At 35.4% G+C, this 20,655-nt stretch overlaps 1 protein-coding gene across 4 annotated transcripts in view; it reads right to left on the bottom strand.

Moving 5' to 3' along the window:
• The window catches only part of Sugct (succinyl-CoA:glutarate-CoA transferase), a 734,230-nt gene that overhangs the window by 361,947 nt on the left and 351,628 nt on the right, over positions 1-20,655 (bottom strand). For all 4 annotated transcript variants that reach the window (XM_074065358.1, XM_074065360.1, XM_074065359.1 and 1 more), the window contains one exon: positions 5,821-5,923. In XM_074065358.1, the coding sequence (XP_073921459.1) occupies positions 5,821-5,923 (103 nt within the window). The remainder of the gene's footprint in view (positions 1-5,820; positions 5,924-20,655) is intronic.

Below are 20,655 nucleotides of genomic sequence, written 5' to 3'. Positions count from 1 at the left end.
TATTGAAAGATAAGAAATTAAACTTGGCCTTTAAGTTTGAATTTCTATTTACCATTAGGAGAGCTGAATTTCATTTTGTATGTTTATTGGCTGCTTGTATTTCCTATCTTTTGTCCCCCAGTACAACAATATTAAATAAAGGGAAAAAAGATCAAACAGGTAATTTCCAAGACATTCCAGTTGAATATCTAAATATAAGTAAGTATGACAGTTAAAAAAATTAGTGTTTATTCAAAATGTATCTAATTTTTTTAGATATATATTTTTAAATGAACATAAAATATCAGTAATATTGTTCTAAGTTCTTACTTTTCATTCAATATTTCAACGACTTTCCTTTTAAATAATGGGGGTATTTTGAATCATGACTCTTCTTAACAAAACAAATTTCAATATTATTGCCTTATATATTTATATTTCAATATAAAAGGAACTCTCAATTTTTATTTTAATTACTTGACATGCATTATTTCTTCAAAAACTGAAAATATTATACCCAGATATCATAAAACAAACATACACAGAAAACATTCAAATTTGTGCATTATCTAAAATATGATTTATATATTCAGAAATGCACATAAAATTTTTTTATCTCCTTTATCTTCTCGGAATTATTTCCATACAAACTATTTTACCTGAAATCTTCAACAGTTTTCCAGTTATAGGGGCCACTGTTTGTATAGATTTCTGCATAATATTAGACAAGGATATGATTTTGTTTGATGTGTACAAACCCTCTGGGGTCAATGTAACTGTATTTCAACAAGTATTAACCAATGTCACTCAAAACATGATCTTTAAAATGCAGTAGGTGTGTGTGTGTGTGTGTGTGTGTGTGTGTGTGTGTGTGTGTGTTAAAGGGCCTGAAAAATAGTTCTGTATTTTGGGGTGCTTCTGGCACTATGTGAATATCGAAGGTCTTTTTCCCCAGATGCTCAGATATTTTGCCAAAATGTGCTAAAACAAAATCACTTAGAGAATATGAGTTAGCCTAGAGATTAATAAAACTTCCAACTTCACAGATTTCCACAATGAGATGAAAACAACAGATAATTTTCAGCCATCAAATATCTCAAAACTTCACTCTGTTTCTATGACACATTTATCCCATATGAAATATTTGTAAAAGGAGTTTGTAATGGCCTTGGGGACTAGAAGAATAAGGTTTCTGTAGAAAACGTTAAATTAATTTTGATGGTGATGCAAAGTTAAGGAGGGGTTGTTAGGGATGGCTTGCTGCCACAGGGTGGGGTTTTGTTTTGGTATCCTTTTAGAGCCTGCAGGTGTTTGGCACCAGTTAAAATCGGGGCCAGCTGTGATATTTCAAAAATTCTGATTTTTCCCTCGCAATAGTTCTCAGAAGTGATGCTTCAGGGTGATGTCTTACACCTGACATATTCAACTTGTGTGGTACAAATGGAAAGACAGTTAACTAACATGAGTTTTGTGACACCCTTTGCCCTTCTTCCCCACTGTCAGGTTATGGCATCAAAGACACAGAAAAACACTAATGAGAGGGCTCCAATCACCCATACTTTTTAGTTGAAAAGACCAATCAAAGATGATGTTATACTAGAGTAGCTACTCAATCTTAAGCAAAATCCTGAAACCAGGATGGTACATTCTCTTTTGATACTCAGTAAATACAATGATGCTTTTAAACCCTCTCAGTGGTGAGATCCATACCTATTTTTTCAGGAATTTGTATAGTTTCTATTAAAAGGTACATTTTCTTTTAAGTTTGTTTGGATTGGAAACCCTCAAACCACAATGTATTTCATGCACATGTTCCCAAGGGTATGTTAAATAGGACCATACTGAGGTCATCTAGTAAGTTTTTTAAACTTTTTAAGAATTCCTTTAATGTACTAAACAATCTTGGCTTGATTAAAAGAAGATGTTTTAAGAAAGTTCTTGGAAAAATGACTGGCTATTAAAATCTAAATGCATATAATCTATATTATATTCTGTAATGCATAGAGCTTTCCACAGATAATTTGTCATTGAAGGAGAAAAACATAAAAACTACCACGTTAAACATTTTGAGTCAAAACTTCTCAGAACTATCAGTAAGTGCAGACAAATCCCCAGATAGTATTCTTGATTGACTTAACAGTGGATGCCTGTAGGATCATTTTAAGTGTGAAAGGTCTGCAGCATTTAATCAGAGGATGACAGGTAGACAATCTTCCATCTATACAGGAAAAAAACGTATCATCTGTCGTTTTAGTTGGAACAAGGAATCAAGCTTCTTTGGAATGTCAGGCTTTGATGAACTTGTGAGGTTAGAAATAGTTTCCACTATTGAGTAAATTTTTATTGTCTACCGAAATTTTTAAGTCATAGCATAGGATAAGCATAGCATAAGCAAAGGGTCCACTTGATAAGCAGGCACACGCAATGCTTTTTTATATTCCTTGAGGTTTCCAATTTTTTTTTTCCGGTTGGACATACCCTTTTTCACTTCATCAAAGCCTTCCTTCCTTCCTGCGCCATGTTCCAGGCCAAAGTAATTTTTAGTTGAAGGAGCAGCTGTGTTGGCACAGCGCACGCGGGGAGCAGGGCCACCGCGCCAGCGCGCATTCCCACATCTGAGCACAAGTGGCCGGCCCTTGTACCCAGGGCCAAAAACTCTGCAGCTCATCAGAGGGAAATCAAGGGAGGACACCTCAAATGGAAATCATACTTACAAAACATTTTTATGGAAAATGAAAAATAAAAGGGTAGTTAGTGATCAGAAGTGGGGAAAGGTTCAGAACTTCTTGGCCCAAAGTTTAAGGGTATATTTCCATTAAAGGTTAATAGAGTGTGATTGTAGGTTAAGGATCACCATGCTTATGGCTACATGGGATGTGCTTCTATCCACTAACATAGGTAGGTGAAAGAAGTGATTTATAACAAGAATATAACCATAACAGTACCATCATAATGAGAGCTATTTCCATGCATTGAGCTAGAAAGCTTATAAAACTATCTACCAATTTTGACTTGAGGTCTTAACCATTGTGTTATGCTCAGTCCCCTGAGATCACTGAAGTCACCAAGAGTACCTTCTCAACCCCATTCAGAGGCACACAGGAGCCACATGTATGTTTGAAAAACTGATGCTTCCCACAACTCAGCAATTTACTCATATGCCGATTCGTGAATCCACAAATATTTGTGTACCTACTATTTAAGTTAATTTTGAACTTATTTCTCAAAAAGGCAAAGAGACTAATGCCAAGCACCTAGTACATAGTATATATAAGAACGTATCTTGAATAAATGAAAGAACTTTTAAGTAGCCATTTTTAGAAATGACATTAATGTGTTTGGTGTATATGTGTATGAGCGCATGTATGTGTGTGTGTGTGTGTGTGTGTGTGTGTGTGTGTGTGTGTGTGTGTGTGTGTATGTTACTGCAGACTGAACCCAGGGTCTTACACATGCTAGGCAAGGGCTCTACCATTTAAGCTATGCCCCAAGTCCATGTTAATGTATTTTAAAAAAAGTATTTTTGTACAGATTATTAACTCTCCAGCTTTTCTATGTTACACCTTTAAAAATTTGAAATTTTATAGAATTATTTCTAAAAGGGACAAGCCCTTCCAAGCTTGAGGGAAAGATGGTATCTAGTTGGGGGGAGCATAAAATTTCCACTCATTTTGGTCTGCCTGTAAAATGTAATCATAGCATGTTACTCTCTAGTCTTTCTAAAAATCCAGATATATTTTCAGTATTTAAATATATATATTTTGGTATTTAAATTCTAAAGAAGAATAAAATTGTGCATGAAAGAAAACAATCCTCTTGCTTTTAGGATACAATTATCGATAATAATCACAGTGTGATTAAATATGTTTGATGCTAAAATGATAACAATTAGATCCACTTTTTTGGTAGATAAAGCTACATTCAAAATATGAGAAACTGGTATTCCTAACTTAGGAAATATCAATTTTCTCATTTGCTATGAAGTCTAAAAGTATCAAAACTACACCCCGGACCAAAAAGAAAGTTCTTTGAAGGTCCAAAATAGTTGATATGTGAAGAGTTAAAATTAAATAGATTTTTTATGTAGTAACTAAACTGAACTACAAGGGAAAATTAAGTTTAAAAATCCTAATTAGTTTATATTCACTCTGAATCAGCCCATAACATGAACAGGTTTAAGGTAACCGGTGGGACTTTGGATATTTGTTTATTAAAGCCTAAAAACAGTTAATATTAAAATACCTTATTGATGTTTATGAATAATTCTTTCCTTTAGTGTCTCTTCCCCTGATAAAACAGATGGAGCAACAAAAATGCTGATGGAAAAACTGTCAGGAAATACCTCCAGTGAAATGTGTCCTCAAATGGAAATAAATGAGATCCTGCACACCTCAATATAATGGCTTATTCATATGAATATGAATATCAAGTGAGAAAATGAACTCTCCATTCTACATTCAAGGTGTGCATGCTTCCACCTCATCACTAAGAATCATAAAGTATAAATCCAATGATGTTTGGGGTTGCTTCCCAAGTGGGCCCCCTTATCTCAAACACATACTAGCTATTGTTTGATTATGAACAAAACTCACAGGCTTGGCTGAAAAAATAGCAGAGAGAAGAATTCCAGAATTCATTCACCTTTCTCCAATGAATCTTGTAACTGATTCATCAAATATACTCTAATTTGCTTTTTTTCCTTTTGTCCTTTTGTTAGCTTTTAAACAGATATTAATGTAAAATAAAGGTACCAAAGTAAAAGAGATTGATTTTCCAACAGTTACCCTCCCTCAAAAAGGTATATTCCATTTTCAATAATTAATTTAAATAAAAACCCACCTGTATGTAAACAGCCCAAGGAAGAGGGGATATTCACAATTTTGAATTGTTAGAAACTGACAAGGTATGTGACTAATCCCAGTGAAAGCTTTATAGAAAAATGGAATTCCTCTATATTTTGAGGTTATTATGCAAATCTGAGACATGGTAAATTGTAGTTATATTGACTGAAATAATAAAAATCAAAACATAATTTTAATAGCATCTAAAACTAACCATCTGAACAATATTATAGAAGAAACATTTTTTTTCAATTGATCCTTCTTCCTGGACCCCAAGAAAAAGCCTGTTGAGCAATGTACAGCAAAAAAATCTCTATTCAAGTAAAATTTATGCCTCACAAATAACTCTCATTAATCAAAGCACATAAAAGCCTCTAATAAAGTTGGGAATGAGTGGCTCACACCTGCAATCCTAGCTACCTGGGAAGCTGAGATCGGGAAGATTGTGGTTCAAAGCTAGGCTGGGCAAAGGGTTCTCAGGACCTCATCTCCAAAATAACCACAGCAAAATGGATTGGAGGTGTAGCTTAAGCGGTACAGCACCAACTTTGCAAGTGTGAAGGCCTGAATTCAAACTCCAGTCCTACCAAAAAAAAAAAAGCCTCTAATTGGCAGAACTAAATACAACTTGCCTTGTGCATTTTCAGCAATATAATCAGAGATGGTATGTAGCTGAGAAAGTTCTCGTATTTATTTATACAAAGAATGATCTCTGTGAACCTGACCACAACTCCTCAATTGTCTATATTTCTGCTTTTTCTAGAAAAATAAATGCTCTGACCTTGGAAATTTCATGTCAAGGAAATACATTAGATCTGGCATAAGCAGAAGTAGCCAGTTCTAAATTGTGGTTCCGTTTATTTCAGACCCACAAACAATTTTAACCTAACAGTGAAAAAATTTATTATGTGATGTAAACTTAAGATCAATGGCTAATGTAATTTTGTATAAATCAATCTGTATAGGAAAGAGAAACAACCAAAAACTTCCAAATGCAAACCTGGGGTTCTGCAAATACATCCTTCATGCTATTGATTGGGCCATACGGGATCCCACTGCCTTCGAAGAGAGATAGCCACTTCTTGGTTATTTCTTCTGCAAACCTAGGAGCAGACAAAAAAGGATACATATTTTTTTCATTCTAAAGAATGTACACATTGTTTCTCATGTGACCCTCTTTTCAAGTAACTATTAGTAACAAAAACATGTTTCTTAGGCTTTTTTTTCTAGACTTTTGAGAAAAAGTTATCTATATGAAATGACTTGGGCAGCCCTGCAGAAGTAAGAGTAGCCACCCAGGTATCAGGGTTAAAAAATAATCCATCATTAAAGACACAATTCCTTCTTTTCTATCCCTATTATTCTCTGACAGAGAGTTCCTTGGAAAAGAAAAGTTGTGTGGAAAATGAGATAAAGTTCCAAATGTGGTATTGAGCAATTTATAAATTATTATTATTATTATAAATAATTAATAGGTATAAATGCTAAGTATTATATAATGATTATAAATATTATTATTGCAACTTGAGCATGAAATCATGGTACAAACTGATTTTCAGGTCTCAGGTATAGTATACCAGGTTAGGGCAAATACTGATATACTAAATTATTCTTCAAAATAAAAAATAAACTAATATAGCTGTTTTAAAACTATGTATAAAGTGCGAAAGAATTAACGACCACACCACTGGCCTAAAACCACCTCAATCCTAGTTTATTTGTTCCATGATTTATGAATTAGAACTCAAGACATACAAAGATTTGTATTTCAGTTTAGCCAACAAAATTCAAATTCATCCATAACCTTTACCTCTCTCTTGTTTCTTCTATAATTTAAAATTGGACTTCAGAGACAGGAAAGCATATTTCATTTCTTTTCTTTTCTCTATTAGGTCCTAAGAAAAGGAGTGCTGATTTATTAATGAGATTTACTGTTTTTTATTTCTTCTGCTAAGACAGTAAACACAAGTAAAATCCTGGATCCTTAGAGACAACTCAAAACAATTGTAATTTCTAATGTAGGAAGAACTTCAGAATCGTTCATTGTTGAAACTGTACACTACTTTTAGTTCATTAATAATCTAATAGTTGCCAAAGAGATTTTGAAAAACACTAGCTAAAGTAGATCACTGCCATCAAATAAAATGCTTTTCAATATGAAAGCACAAGTGGAACTATAGTAGAAATATTTAATATTTGTGGAATTCTATTTGACTCTTGTACATAATCAGAATTAGTCTCAGATCTGCAGATTCCACAGGAAAATATATTATATAAGTATATTACTTTGACTATTTTCTAAAAAGAATGTGCACGACAGTATCAGTACTTGGAGGACACTTCTCTGATCACCATCTAACAGACAAAACGACAATGAAAAGAATTACAAAGAAGAGATGAAGTTAATGTACTCTCTAAATGATAGACTGCTATATGAACAATGATGTTCAATCATGTACTTGTTACATAAAGACATAATAAAATTTTTAATGAAAATAGTGTCATATCTCACTAGAAATCTAATTAAACCTATTTATATATCTATTTAATGAGTACCTTCTATATACCAAGCATTGACTCTTTCTTTTCTTTTTTTATTATCATATTACTATTATACTGGGGGTAAACTGTGACATTTACAAAAGTTCTTACAATATATCATAGTTGAGTTCACCCCTCCATCATTCTCATTTTTCTCCCTTCCCCATTCCCAGAACAGTTTCAACAGATTTATTTTTCCATTTTCATACATGAGTGCATAAGATTTCCACCCATTTGCCTTTCTACACCCTTTCCTTATATCTTCCCCCTCCCACTGGTATCAACCCCCAGACAGGACCAAGCATTGATTCTTATCTTTAAATATAATGCCTTCACTTTTCTCTCCAATTATGATGGGTACAGATTTCTCATTATAAGGACAGCCCTGGTGGAACATGCCTGTAATCCCACCTATGCAGGAGGCAGAGGTAGGAGGCTCACTGCCCAAGGCCAGCTAGAGGAAAAAGCTCAAAATTCTACCTGAAAAACAAACTAAAGCAACTGGGGGCAGCTCAATTGGTACAGCATTTGCCTAGCAAGAACAAGGCCCTGAGTTCCAACCCCAGTACCAACAACAATTAAAAAAGATTTTTCATCATATATTTTAATTTCAGGCCATTACTGCTAACTACTTCTATTTAGTAGATAATAAAACTCTTTACTTTTAAATATTGAAAAGTAAATTCTTCATAAGAACATTATGATGCAAGTTTAAATATCTTGCTTCTAATTGATTCTTCACATTCATATTTTCTTTTCAATGACTGTTAAAGTCATCTCCTGGCCAAGACTTCTGAAATATATATAGATACATAACATCAGAATGACATATGCTGAAAGAATAAGAGAGATACTTTGAATCTGGAGACTTTTCAATCAGGGTGTCAGTTATTTAAGTTTTCATAAACAGAGTGTAATTATAGTTAGTCTGATAAATTCTCAGCACAAATGAATTTATTACCACCAGACTCACTTGAGGCCTGAAATATCTGCATAGAAAATACATATCAAAATCCACACAGACCCTTAGCTTCAGGCTAGCCAACCGAAAACTCAGGAGAATAGCTGAAGTTTCAGTATTTATATAAGCTTTTCACCACTGGGCAAAAGAGAGGGATTTATTTCATGTTATGGAAAACAACGGATGCTCTTTGGAAATGAGACCAGGGCAGAGGCAGCATCTGGAGCTGCAGTTGCGACCACTGTTTGCATCTCTGTGTGGGTGTGAGCGTGGAAGGGTTCCTAAATGCCGTAAACTCAATCAGTCAGAGACGGAACACACTGCATTCTTCCTCTCCCAGAGGACACATCCATCATCTTCTCCCGAAAATCTATCTCTTGATCTAAATCTGATGTGGACTCCTTTCCTTTATCTATGCAAACAAAAAAGCTGTAGGCATATGTTTTTATTAACCACAAAAATTCTGCCAAAAAAAAATGGAAAGAGTTGACCTAAACCACTCAGGGAAATAAAATCCTGAAGATAAGACAGAGTTCTAAGATCCAGCTTAGCAAGCCTCAAAGCTAAGGTTTTTGCTAGGAAGTTATTTGGAGCCTCATAAACAAGCCAGACTTAATTGTGAACTTACTAAATTAATCTATATATTTAATTCTAGAATTGTGATAAATTCACTTGATGTCAGGAATGAGTATTATTAATCAGATATTATCACTTAGGTAAATGTTAAAAAATAACTGGAGTTTAAATTTCCTTACTTCAAAATTTAAGTTAACAAACATAAAACTCTTTTCTTTAGAAAATGGTTTCAAGTTTTAAAGGAGCCAAATTCAAGACCAAAGGGAAAAGAATGAGAGATTCCGGCCATGAAGATGGGAGTTGGAAATAAAATAACATTGGTGATAACTTAAATTGCTTAGTTTATATTTTGTCAATTTTATTCTCACAACTGCCACTAAAAGGTAAGTATTTTCCTTATTTGACCAATAGGAATTCAGGTTCAGAAAAATAAACTTGTTCAAATTCATGTAGTTTTTCAGGTCAGAGACTTCATTGAACCTGAGTCTGTTAAACTCTAAAGTTTCTTTCTGATACACAGTGACTGTAGCAGAATACAAACAGAGAACATAGTTTCACATATTGCATGTTATGTTCAATCACAGATAATTTTTACAAAGGGAGAGCAGAGATGAAACTATTCTCTTTTAGGCTATATGCTTCTTTGCTTCCATCTTATATATTTCTATATATACTTCCTTAGGTGAATACTCATTTCTGATGCTTTAAGTAAGAGTGTGGTTTATGTCAGCCTTGGAGAAAACAATGAAAAGGCCCCAGGTTCAGAGATCATTTTATCTAATGGAGAACTCAGTTATTGAAACAGATGAATTACAATCAGGGTGCTAAGACAAAGATATAAGTGTGACACTTACAGTTGAAGCACCAGAGAAGAAGACTGTCACTGGGCCCAGGGAGGCAGGAAAGGGTTCAAAAACCAGGTGACACTTGAGCCAGGTATTGAAGTTAGAACTTTCCATGTGAAAGACAGGAGGGAGGATTTCCAGGCAGAGAGAGCAATGTGTACAAAGATCCAACCTGGAAAGAAGCTGAAGTCTCCTGTGCCCCAAAAGGCAGAAGATGAAATGAGAGAGTGAGGCTATAACCAGAGTCCAGAGCATCTTGTCTGCTAGGCGAAGGGTATAGGAATTGTGCTGGCAGCTAGGAACCCAGCGAGGTCCTTAAGCAGGGAACTAACACACCCAGTCCTGATCCCGAGAACAGAATGAAGTAGATGAGACTAGAGATAAGGAAATGTCACAGTAAGCAACAAACTCTCTCCTGATACATCTCAAACCATTCCTCTATCAATTCTTCTGCATTGTTAGCAATAATAATAAACATATTCCACTTGAAAAAAATTTTCTGGATATCCCTACCCCTTTAGGTACTATTCTATATATCGGTTTCCAATACATCACTCTCCTGAACCTCTAAATCTGCCTTGGTCATCAATGCTTTTTGTACCCATTCTCCAAAGGTCTCCAGTGATCACTTGTCAAATCCAATATTTTTTTTGGAGCTGCCATCCTACCTGAATTGGATGCTGCATACTATCCTACCTTTAGGCCCTGTGATACTATAATGTTTTGTTTTCATTAACATCTCTTTGGGCATTCCTGTTTCTTATATAACCCTTTTATTAAATTAATTAATATTTTTGTCATCCTGGGGATTGAATTCAGGGCCTCACACTTATGCTCTACCACTTGACCATGCTCCAAGTCCTTTTGCTTTTCATTTGTTTTTCAGTGTGGTATCTGATGTCATAAGCATATCATGATTATGCTGGGGCCCACCTCAGATTGTGATCCTCCTACCTTTGCCTCTCAAGTAGCTTGGACCATAGGCAAATGCCACCATAGCTGGCATGTTTTTTGAGATGTGGTCTTATTAACTTTTGCCCAGGCTGGGCTCATTAACCGCAATCATCCTATCTCTACCACCCAAGTAACTGGGAATTATAGGCATATGTGACCACACCCAGAACTCTTATATTAATCCTTTTGCTAGTCCAAATATTCCTGTGGTTGCTTCTGCTATAGCTTGGAAATCAATCTCCTGAAACCCTTGTGTTGAAGGTTTGGTCACCAGCCCATGATGACACTATTAGGAGGTGGGGCCTAGTGGGAGGAAGTTAAGTCACTGGAGAATGTGAGGACTCCAATGCCTTTTGCCTCTCTCTCTCTCTCTCTCTCTCTGTCTCTCTCTTTCTCTCTCTCTCTCTGTCTCTGCCTCCTGGCCACCATAAGGTGAACAGCTTTTTCCCACATGCTCCTGTCATGATATATTGCCTTGCTATATATAAGGCCCAAAAGTGACAATCAAGGACTGGAACTTCTGGAACCATGAGCCATACAAATCTTTACTCCTTAAAAGTTGATTATCTTGTCATAGTAAAAAAAAAAAAAAAAAAAGCTTAGTAATGCACTCACCTAAGTAATCTTGTATCCTTGAGCAGGTAACATCTAAATCCTTATTTTTAGCACTGACCTTTCTTGTGCCAGTTCCCTATTCCTACTCACCATAAGATAAGTTCACTCAGATGCACTGTGATCCTCATAAATGCAGCATGCCCACGGGTGACATTATAATTTCCTTTTCCCCATAAACTCATATTCCTCCCTTGCCTGACCTGGCACTGGAACTCCTTCTTTCCATCATTTCTCATCACATGTATAATTGTCCTGTGGAATCAACTTTTCCAATGGTCAGTTTTATTCCTCTATTGCTGCTATAACTATCACAGTCCTGGCTTTCAATGTTTCACACTTGAATAGTGGCAATAGTTGTGCAAAACTTACTGCCTGCGATCTTTTTCCTGCTAATATGTCACCAAAATTGTATATGTCTCGAATTCACTCAGCTCTTCCTTCCCCAGGATCATATCTGCTCTCACATTGAAGAAACATAATTTTTATCCACTCTGATGTCCTCAGAACTTGGAATGCAGTTGGCACTCGCAATTTGTGGAATGAATATGACTGTTTGGGAAGAACAAGAGGTTCTCATATTTGCCTGAACTAGTGTTGTGGACCAATTTCTCCAAAAACCTCAGAGAGACTGTTTACTCAGACACTGAGGCTGAGAGAAGGAAGACAAGTTAAGACATTTAGGTGTAAGTGAAATGTCATAAAATCTCCTGTATTCCCTTTTTTTTTTTTCTAAATTGTTCCTTAAATTCTGTTTGGGAGTATATGTTAGGGAAAATAAATTTCAAGTTCCCAATAACAAAAAAAAAAAATGCTTTAGCTGACTCACACCTGTAATCCTAGCTACTGGGGATTACAAGTAGCTCCTGAGATCAGGAGGGTCACTGTTTGAGGCCAGCCTGGGCAAATAGTTTGCAAGACCCCCATCTGCAACATAACTTGATCAAAATGGACTGGAGGTGAGGCTCAAGTGGTAGAGCACCTGCTTTATAAGTATGATGCCCTGAGTTCAAACTCCAGTACCATCAAAAAAAAATGCTTTAAATATTATGTTTAATTTAGGGATCATCTGTGCTATCCAGAGAACCATAAGATCTCAGAAATTCAAATAACCATTAAGATACATTGTTTTTAAAATCTTACAGAGTCATTATCTTATGTATATTGGAAATATTTCTAGCAATAGGGACCTCACTGGCTGTTAGGCTAATGGAATTATACAGAAAAACAGGAAGTGACATGAGCATTGGATAGATATGGGTTTAAATAGACCTAGCTATTCTATCTCTGTCATCTCCTATGGATGTGACCTATGTAAAAATATCAACAACATTAATAATTTTTCAACTCAAAGTAATGATTTTGTAAGCATTTACTAAGTCTCAGATTCCATAGTAAGCACTTTATACATATTATGTCCTTTAATTCTCACAACAGTCCTATGAGGGAGGTATCAACATTAAGCTCATTTTAAAGATAAGCAAAATCAAGATTTAGAGAATTTAAGTAAACTTTTTAACACACAGGAAAATTATGTAGCAAAGTAGAAATTCTCTCCTGGATCCAAAGCCAAGTCACTGTCTACTGCTTGGCTTCTGGTGATGAAGTTGAGGGCAACAGAGCAAATGCAGCTCATGAGTGATGCACTGCTGAGCACCAGTCCCAGGAAGCTTAAAAAAGTGGCACTTAGTTGGGCACTGATGGCTCATGCCTGTAATCCTAGTTACTCAGGAAGCAGAGATCAGGAGGATCCCAGTTTGAAGCCAGCCCAGGGCAAATAGTTCACGAGACCCTATCTCAAAAAAAAAAAAAAAAATCACAAAAGAGGGTGGTGGAGTGGCTCAAGGTGTAGGCCCTGAGTTCAAACCCCAGTACCACACACAAAAAAAAGTGGCACTTAATGACCAGCATCATAGCACTACATTGTGAGCCTTTTATGTATTGGCACCACAAGAAACACTATCTAGTGTTGCCATCCTCATAATCCTATGACAACAGGGTTGGGATGTGGTTCAGTGGTACAGTGCTTGCCTAGCATCCACAAGGCCCTGGCTTTGATTCCCAGTACCACACACACACATCATAGCTATGTGAGTATTATGATCCTTATGGTTGAGGGAACTAAGGCTTAGAGTTGTTGCAGCTTCTGCTGCATTATATGGAGCAGAAGGCCTAAGGCCTAAGAATTCAGGAGAGGCCCTTTTTTTTTTCACCCCTAGGCTTGTTCTGTCATGCAGACTCACTAGATGTTAACAACAACCCAATCAAACTCTAGCACATGGTGCCAAATCAGCTGTCTGTCCCCTTGGGGACAGGGGTAGGGGGACAGGAGGCAAAAGACAATGCTGTACAGGGTGAGTTTCATGGGATCCAAAATTTCTGGCTCCTTTCCAACTAATCATGGTCAACTCTATGGTTCCTGAATATCTCATGACATCAGCAATGATTTTCTGGGCTGATCCTTTTAAGAATGCTATAAGAAAGAACAAATTATTTGTATTTTGAAGATGAAACATTGAAGCATTATTGGGATTTACATTCAGGTCTTTGCATTCTATGCCCAGGACTCATCTCACCACACACTGCCACCATATATGGAAAATAACCAGTCAATCAATCATCAATCAATAAAATAGATTGAGAAAACAAGTCTGACTTAACCTCACCTAGCTTTGTGATTGTGGGTAAACTGTTTAATTTCTCTAAGCTCCAACTTTCTCTGCTCTAAGGAATTTATAATAGTTGTAAATTGCTTAGCCTTGCAGAGTAAGCACCCCATAAATAGCATTTACTTAATAGTAATGCCACTTACAATAAAAAGAATTTACAATAATAAATATCATCTCTGTGATTGCAAATCCAACATAGGAATTAACAATTTACATAGAAGTCCTGTTTATTGCTGATTATCTGTCAATTTATAGTTATAAAAGCTTAAGTTTCTGGGACTTCTAAAATGTTTACATTTTCATGTTTATTTGTTGTTGTTTATGACTGTCATTTGTTTCTTTCTCTATAAAACATCTGTGTTTGTACTGAAGCCTCTAGGGTCTGGAGATGATGGGTCTCAGGAATCCCACTTGGTCCTCATTACACTTGGAGCTCCACTGCAGGGAAGGATGAGGCAGAGATTTCAAGCTGGGCAGGAAGTAATAAATCAGGCACATTTTACCAGGCCAACAACCAGGACTGTTTTGAAACAGTTTAAAGAGGCCCCAACAGCAATATAGCTTGTGCAGAAACCAAAGAGGCTGAAGATACTTTTAATCTCATCCTTACAGTTGAAACAAGCTCAAAGCCTAAATTCCTAGGAATGATGAGTAAGTGTCTGCTGGGCTCCATGCTGATTCCATATCTGGATGAGGCTGTCTTTCCTAAAAGACCCTGGCCCCTGCATACCCTTATGTGAAATCAGTGACAGCCATGTTGGCAAATGAATGGTCTTCTTTTCCCTTATCTCCTGCAAGAGTCTGGGTGCTTAAAGACACTTTTTATCGTGACTTTCAGAATTCTCTTCAGAAGAGCATAGAACAAAGCTTATGACAAAGGCACAGTCATATCAATCTTGATGTCAAATGTGTCCTCCCACTTTGGGTCAGAAGAAAAGTCTTTAAAATATCAAGTGTATCTGCAGAGTCTGTGACAAAACCAAATCTTTGCATCTTCTCACCCATTTCCCACATGTATATTCAGAGCTCCAAAAACAGGTTATTTGAGGGGTTTAGTTAGTTGTCTTTTTCTGAGAGATTTTTATATCACACAAAAAGCCAAATGCAATAAGCTAACATAGAATATGACTATGCTACAAAAGCATTCTTCATACAATGATTGTTCATTCAACTTGAAATATAAATTAACTTTCAAAAATTTACTTTTTATGTAGTTTTATTTATTTATTTATTTATAAATGGAAAGGTATACCTGTCTTGTTCCTGGACTGCTTTTTTTTTTATCATATTATAGTTGAACTGTGGGTACATTGTGACATTTACAAAGGCTTTTACAATATAACACTGTTGACTTTCCCCCTTCCATCATTATTCTTTAAGTAGACTGCTTTTTATACTAGATTTGGGGATTTGCCAAAGATGGTTTTCTGAAAATAAGTTTGATAGTTGAATATCTAAAACTCAAAACCATAATCCTTTTACATTTTTTCCCATCCCATTACACAAATAACTATAACTACAATTGCCTATTAACAATATACAATACGTAACTGTATATTGTATTTAAGCCTTGAGAGTGGCTTTCCAGAGAAAGAGAAAGATATCTCAACATTTTACCTTCCTGCTATACAGAAGACAAAGCCTAGAAAAACAATAGCCCATAAAACTGCTTTAAGTTCCACATAATTTTGTAGAAAAGTCAGAAAGCTAAATAAATATTTTGTAGAGTCTTCCAAAAGCAATTGGGAATTGAAAAAGTTCAATTACATGTAATACAGTAAGACCTGAATATAAGACTTTGAAAAGGAAATGATCAAAAGAATCTTAATTCTGATGACCTACAGAATGGGAGAAAATATTTGAAAACTATTCGTACAACTAGGGATTAATGTCCAGAATACAGAAGAAACTCAAAAGGCTGACCATCAATTTAAAAACTCAAATAATTCAATTTAAAAACAGGTCAAATAATGAGATAGTTCTCAAAAGAGGGCATACAAATGGTCAACAAACATATGAAAAAATTGCTCAGTCTCACTGATCTTTAGGGAAATGCAGATTAAAAACACAATGAGACATCATGTCACCACGGTTAGAATGGCTATCATTAAAAAGACAAAAAAGTAATAAATGCTGGTGAGGGTGTGGGAAAAGAGGAATTCTTACATAATGTTGGTGGGAATGAAAATCAGCATACCCAGTATAGAAAGCAATACTATGGAAATTTCTCAAAATCTAAAATGGGAATTACTATATGATCCAACAATTTCATGACTGGGCATATAATCAAAGATGTCACCAAAAAGACTTCTGTACTCCCATGTTTATTGTAGCACTATTCATAATAGTAAAATATGGAATCAACCTAGATATCCACTGGAGGATAAATGGATAAGATGTCTTATACATATGTACACACATCACATTTATATATATGGAAATATTATTCAGTCATGAAAAAGAATGAAATCTCATTTGTAACAACATGAATAGAACTGGAGAGCATCATGTTAAGTGAAATAAGCCAGACACGAAAGACAAATATCACATGTTTTCACTTATTTGTGAAAACTAATAAATCAAATTCACAAAAGAATGGGATGAAATAGTGATCACTAGAGACTGGGGTGGGAAAAGGGGAGAAAGGATGGAAAGAAGTCCAAGAAAGGAGATCAAAACTCAGAGAAGAGAAATTAATTGTGCTTTCTCTATAGTACAGTAAGGTAATTATTGGTTAAAACAATTTATAAAATATTTTAATATATCTAAAAGAATACAAAATTCCCAACCCATAAAAATGATTAAAGTTTGAAGAAACTGAAATACCTATAAACCTAATTTAATTATTATACATTGCATATATACATATCAAATTACCATAATGATGTATCTTATAAGTCAGCATAAAAATTATGTCTCGATAAAACAAAATTTAACAATTGAAGACATGGCAACAGAACCCTAGTCTGTGAAGCTAGAAGTGAAGCTGAAAGTGACGCTTGAAAAAAGAAGCCGAAAGTCCGTTGCAATGCACCGTGGCATAATACAGCAATCAAGACACAAGATGGCAAGAACAAGAAAACAGTGACCCAAAACACTTAGAAACATTTGAAAAGACATGCAGTCCCCATAGTGTATCTATCTCTATACCAAAGTAATGTCTCTCAAAGATTTTTAAGAGAAAATTCACAAGATACCACCCACAACATTTAGTTTTTAAATTGTTTTAAATTATTTTTTTATTTTATTGTTGTGAAATGTTTCAAGCATACCAAAAGTTTAGGAACAGAAAACTATAGAAAAGAAAATAATAAAGACTCTTATTTCTGCTGCATGTACCCGCACTGTTAAAATATTAACATTTAGAATATTTTCTGCACCTTGTTAAAAGACAAAATGTTATATTCAGGCCTCTCCTTGCACATTTCCTAGATCTCAGCCCCCTTTTCTACTCTGGAAGGACCATCTTCTTAAAGTGTGCACATCTGTCTGTTCATATCATTACATTTTTATTACACATGTACAAATCTGTTTGGATGAGACCCTAAGCAACACAAGGGTCACATTTTGTGTTTGTACATTTTACACTGCAACTTGTTTTTCTTATTCAACATTTTAACTTCACCATCCACCCATATTCATACATGCCCATGTGGCTCATTCATTTTATCCACAGGACACATTCCTACTTGACTATGCACCAATTTATCTTTTGTTCATTTGTTTTGGAGACAGAGTCTCACAATGTAGCCCAGGTTGGCCTGGAATTTGAGATCCTCCTGCCCCAACTTCCTGCATGCTGCAATTACAGGTGTGCACCACAATGCCTGGGAAACACAATTTTCTTTTTCTCTTCCTAGGAATCCATTGTCCCCAGTTTCTTACCATTACACCCAGTGCTTCAGTGGAACCTTACATATGTCTTAGTTCATATGAGATTGATTCCTTAGGGCATATATAGGAAAGTGCAATTGCTGAGTCATAAGGTAGACACATCTTAACTATATTACCCTTTGCCAAACTGCTTTCTAAACCACATCCATACTCTTACCTACTTTTGTTACCATCAGACTTATTGTCTATCTGATAGAGGTGCAATAGTATCTCATGGTTATTTTAAGTTACATTTCCCACAAATGGAGAAATTAGCATTTTTTGTGGTACTAGGACTTGAACTTAGGGTCTTCACCTTGAGCCACTCCACAGCCCTTTTTGTGATGGGTGTTTTCCATATAGGGTCTTTGAACTATTTGCCTGGGCTTCTCCTGATCTCTGCCTCCTGAGTAGCTAGGATTACAGGTATGAGCCACTGGTGCCTGGCGAAATGAGCATTTTTAAAAATTATTTTATTAGCATATAACAATTGTACAGGGGGCTACATTATGATATTTACATTTATGCTTATATTATATCTTAGTTAGCATCATCCTCCCTTTCCCCCATACCCTACTTCTTAGACCAATTTCAACAGGTTTCATTCTTCTATTTTCATGTATGGATACAAAGTACATCTACCATATTCACCCTCATCCTCCTTTCCTTGTGCTCACCCCCTCCCACTGGTACTCATCTCCAGAAAAGTCCTATTTTCCCTCCTGTCCTTCATTTTTTTTAAAGTATATATTGATAGTCCAAGGAGGTTTCACCTTGCTATTTCACCCTGTATAGATCATGCTTTAATCAAATTAACCTCTTCCCACCATTTCTTACCCATTCTCTATCATCAAGTTCTCCTAATATTCAACAGCTTACAGTACAGTGCTTTATATTATATTCATATAGAGGAGTTGTTTTAATATTTTTCATTCTCTAACATTCTCTTTATCTCTCCTGCCTCCCATAGTCCCCTCAGACAGACTAATTTTGTTCTCTCTCTCACTATATATATATATATATATATATATATATATATATATATATATATATATATATATATATATGATCATATATGTATCTATATTTACATTTAACTTGTAGGTCTAGCTTCCAGATATGAGGGAAAAGTCAAAAACCTTTGATTTTTGAGCTTGGCTGACATAATGTTCTCCAGTTCCATCCATTTACCTGCAAACAACATAATTTTAATTCTTCTTTATGGCTGAATAAAACTCCATTGTGTATATATACCACATTTTCTTAATCCAGTCATCAGTTGTGGGGTATCTAGGCTGCTTCCAAAACGTGGTTATTGTGAATAGTGCTGCACTAAACATGGGTGTGCAAGTGGCTCCGTTGTATCCTGGAGCACATTCCTTCAGATATATGCCGAGGAGTGGTATCACTGGATCATTAGTTGTTGGGGGTACATTGGTTTGTTTCTTTCTTCTCCATAATTTTTTCCCATTTTTCAGTTGAACTGTTTGTCTTACTGACTTATAGGAATTTTTGCATAGTCTAAATACAGATCCTTTTTCAATTACATGCTTTTCAAATTTCTTCACCTCAACATGTCTTTTGACTTTACTTACTTTTTCGTATAGGAGCTTTAACTTTTAATGTAGACAAATTACAATTCTTCTTTTTTTTTTTGCAATACTGGGGCTTGAACTCAGAGCCTACACCTTGAGCTACTCCACCAGCCCTTTGCTGTGTTGGATTTTTTTTTGAGACAGGATCTCACAAACTATTTTTCCAGGGTTGGCTTCGAACCTCAGTCCTGATCCTCCTGATCTCTGCCTTCTGTGTAGCTAGGATTATAGACGTGAGCCACCATCACAGGGCACAATTCCTCTCCTTTAAGAGTTGTACTTTTCGTGTTGGTTTAAGAAATAGTACTTAGTTCATAAGCTTGCTATAAGGAATTAAATGAAGTAACACTTTGAAACTATTTAGAACAAAACACAGTACAAGTAAATGCTATGTAAGTATTAAATAAATAAAATTAAACTGCCATTTTTAGGTGGAAACTGTTGGTAAGGAGGTGGAAAAGATTAGAATAGAAACTTTAGAAACAAAAATCTGGTACAGAGTTGCATTCCATAAGTGCATTCACTATAGGAAATGACCTTTTAGACAAATCTGAATAAAACAAACCAAACCAATGAGACCCCATAAGATCCAGACTGGAGTCTACAATTCAGTAACTATAAACAGGCCTGTGACACTTCTATAACCCACAGAGAAACAGCTGGAATTTGTTGGTCGGCATTTCTACCATAAACAGAATCACAGATTTAATATTTCCTGCAATTTCCTCAGACCTTATTTCCTCATAGGAATTTATCTCTGCATATTACCAATAAATTATGCTTAAAGTTATCTCTCTTCCCCTTAGCATTTGCTAGCTCTTTCTATTGTGCACATGTCAATTTTCAGGCTGTACAAAAGATGGAGGAGGAATCCATCCAGGGAATCCAGTCACTGCCTTCTCTCTCTAGGTCACTTGGGACGTTCCTCAATTTGCTCTTAAACACATTGAGAGACTAGGTTGAGTAGCCAATATGTCTTAAGACTCATTTTAATAGTACATTAATAATTCTGGTTCATAGAAATTTTCATTCACAGCTCAGAAATAAATTGTTTTAAACTTAAATAATTTTAAATAGTTATTTTAAATTGTTTAAATGATTCATTAATGTTAAATGAAGCATGGGTCATATATTATAATGGTTTGGCCGGACCAGAATTGTTGTGTCTGTTCATAAAACCTAGGCAGAATTACTATAAACATGGTGTGA

The sequence above is a fragment of the Castor canadensis genome, chromosome 2 (assembly GCF_047511655.1).
Source record: "Castor canadensis chromosome 2, mCasCan1.hap1v2, whole genome shotgun sequence".
NCBI classification, from domain to species: Eukaryota; Metazoa; Chordata; class Mammalia; order Rodentia; family Castoridae; genus Castor; species Castor canadensis.
The sequence above is the reverse complement of the archived record's forward strand: the minus strand, read 5'-3'. Positions and strand labels throughout refer to the sequence as shown.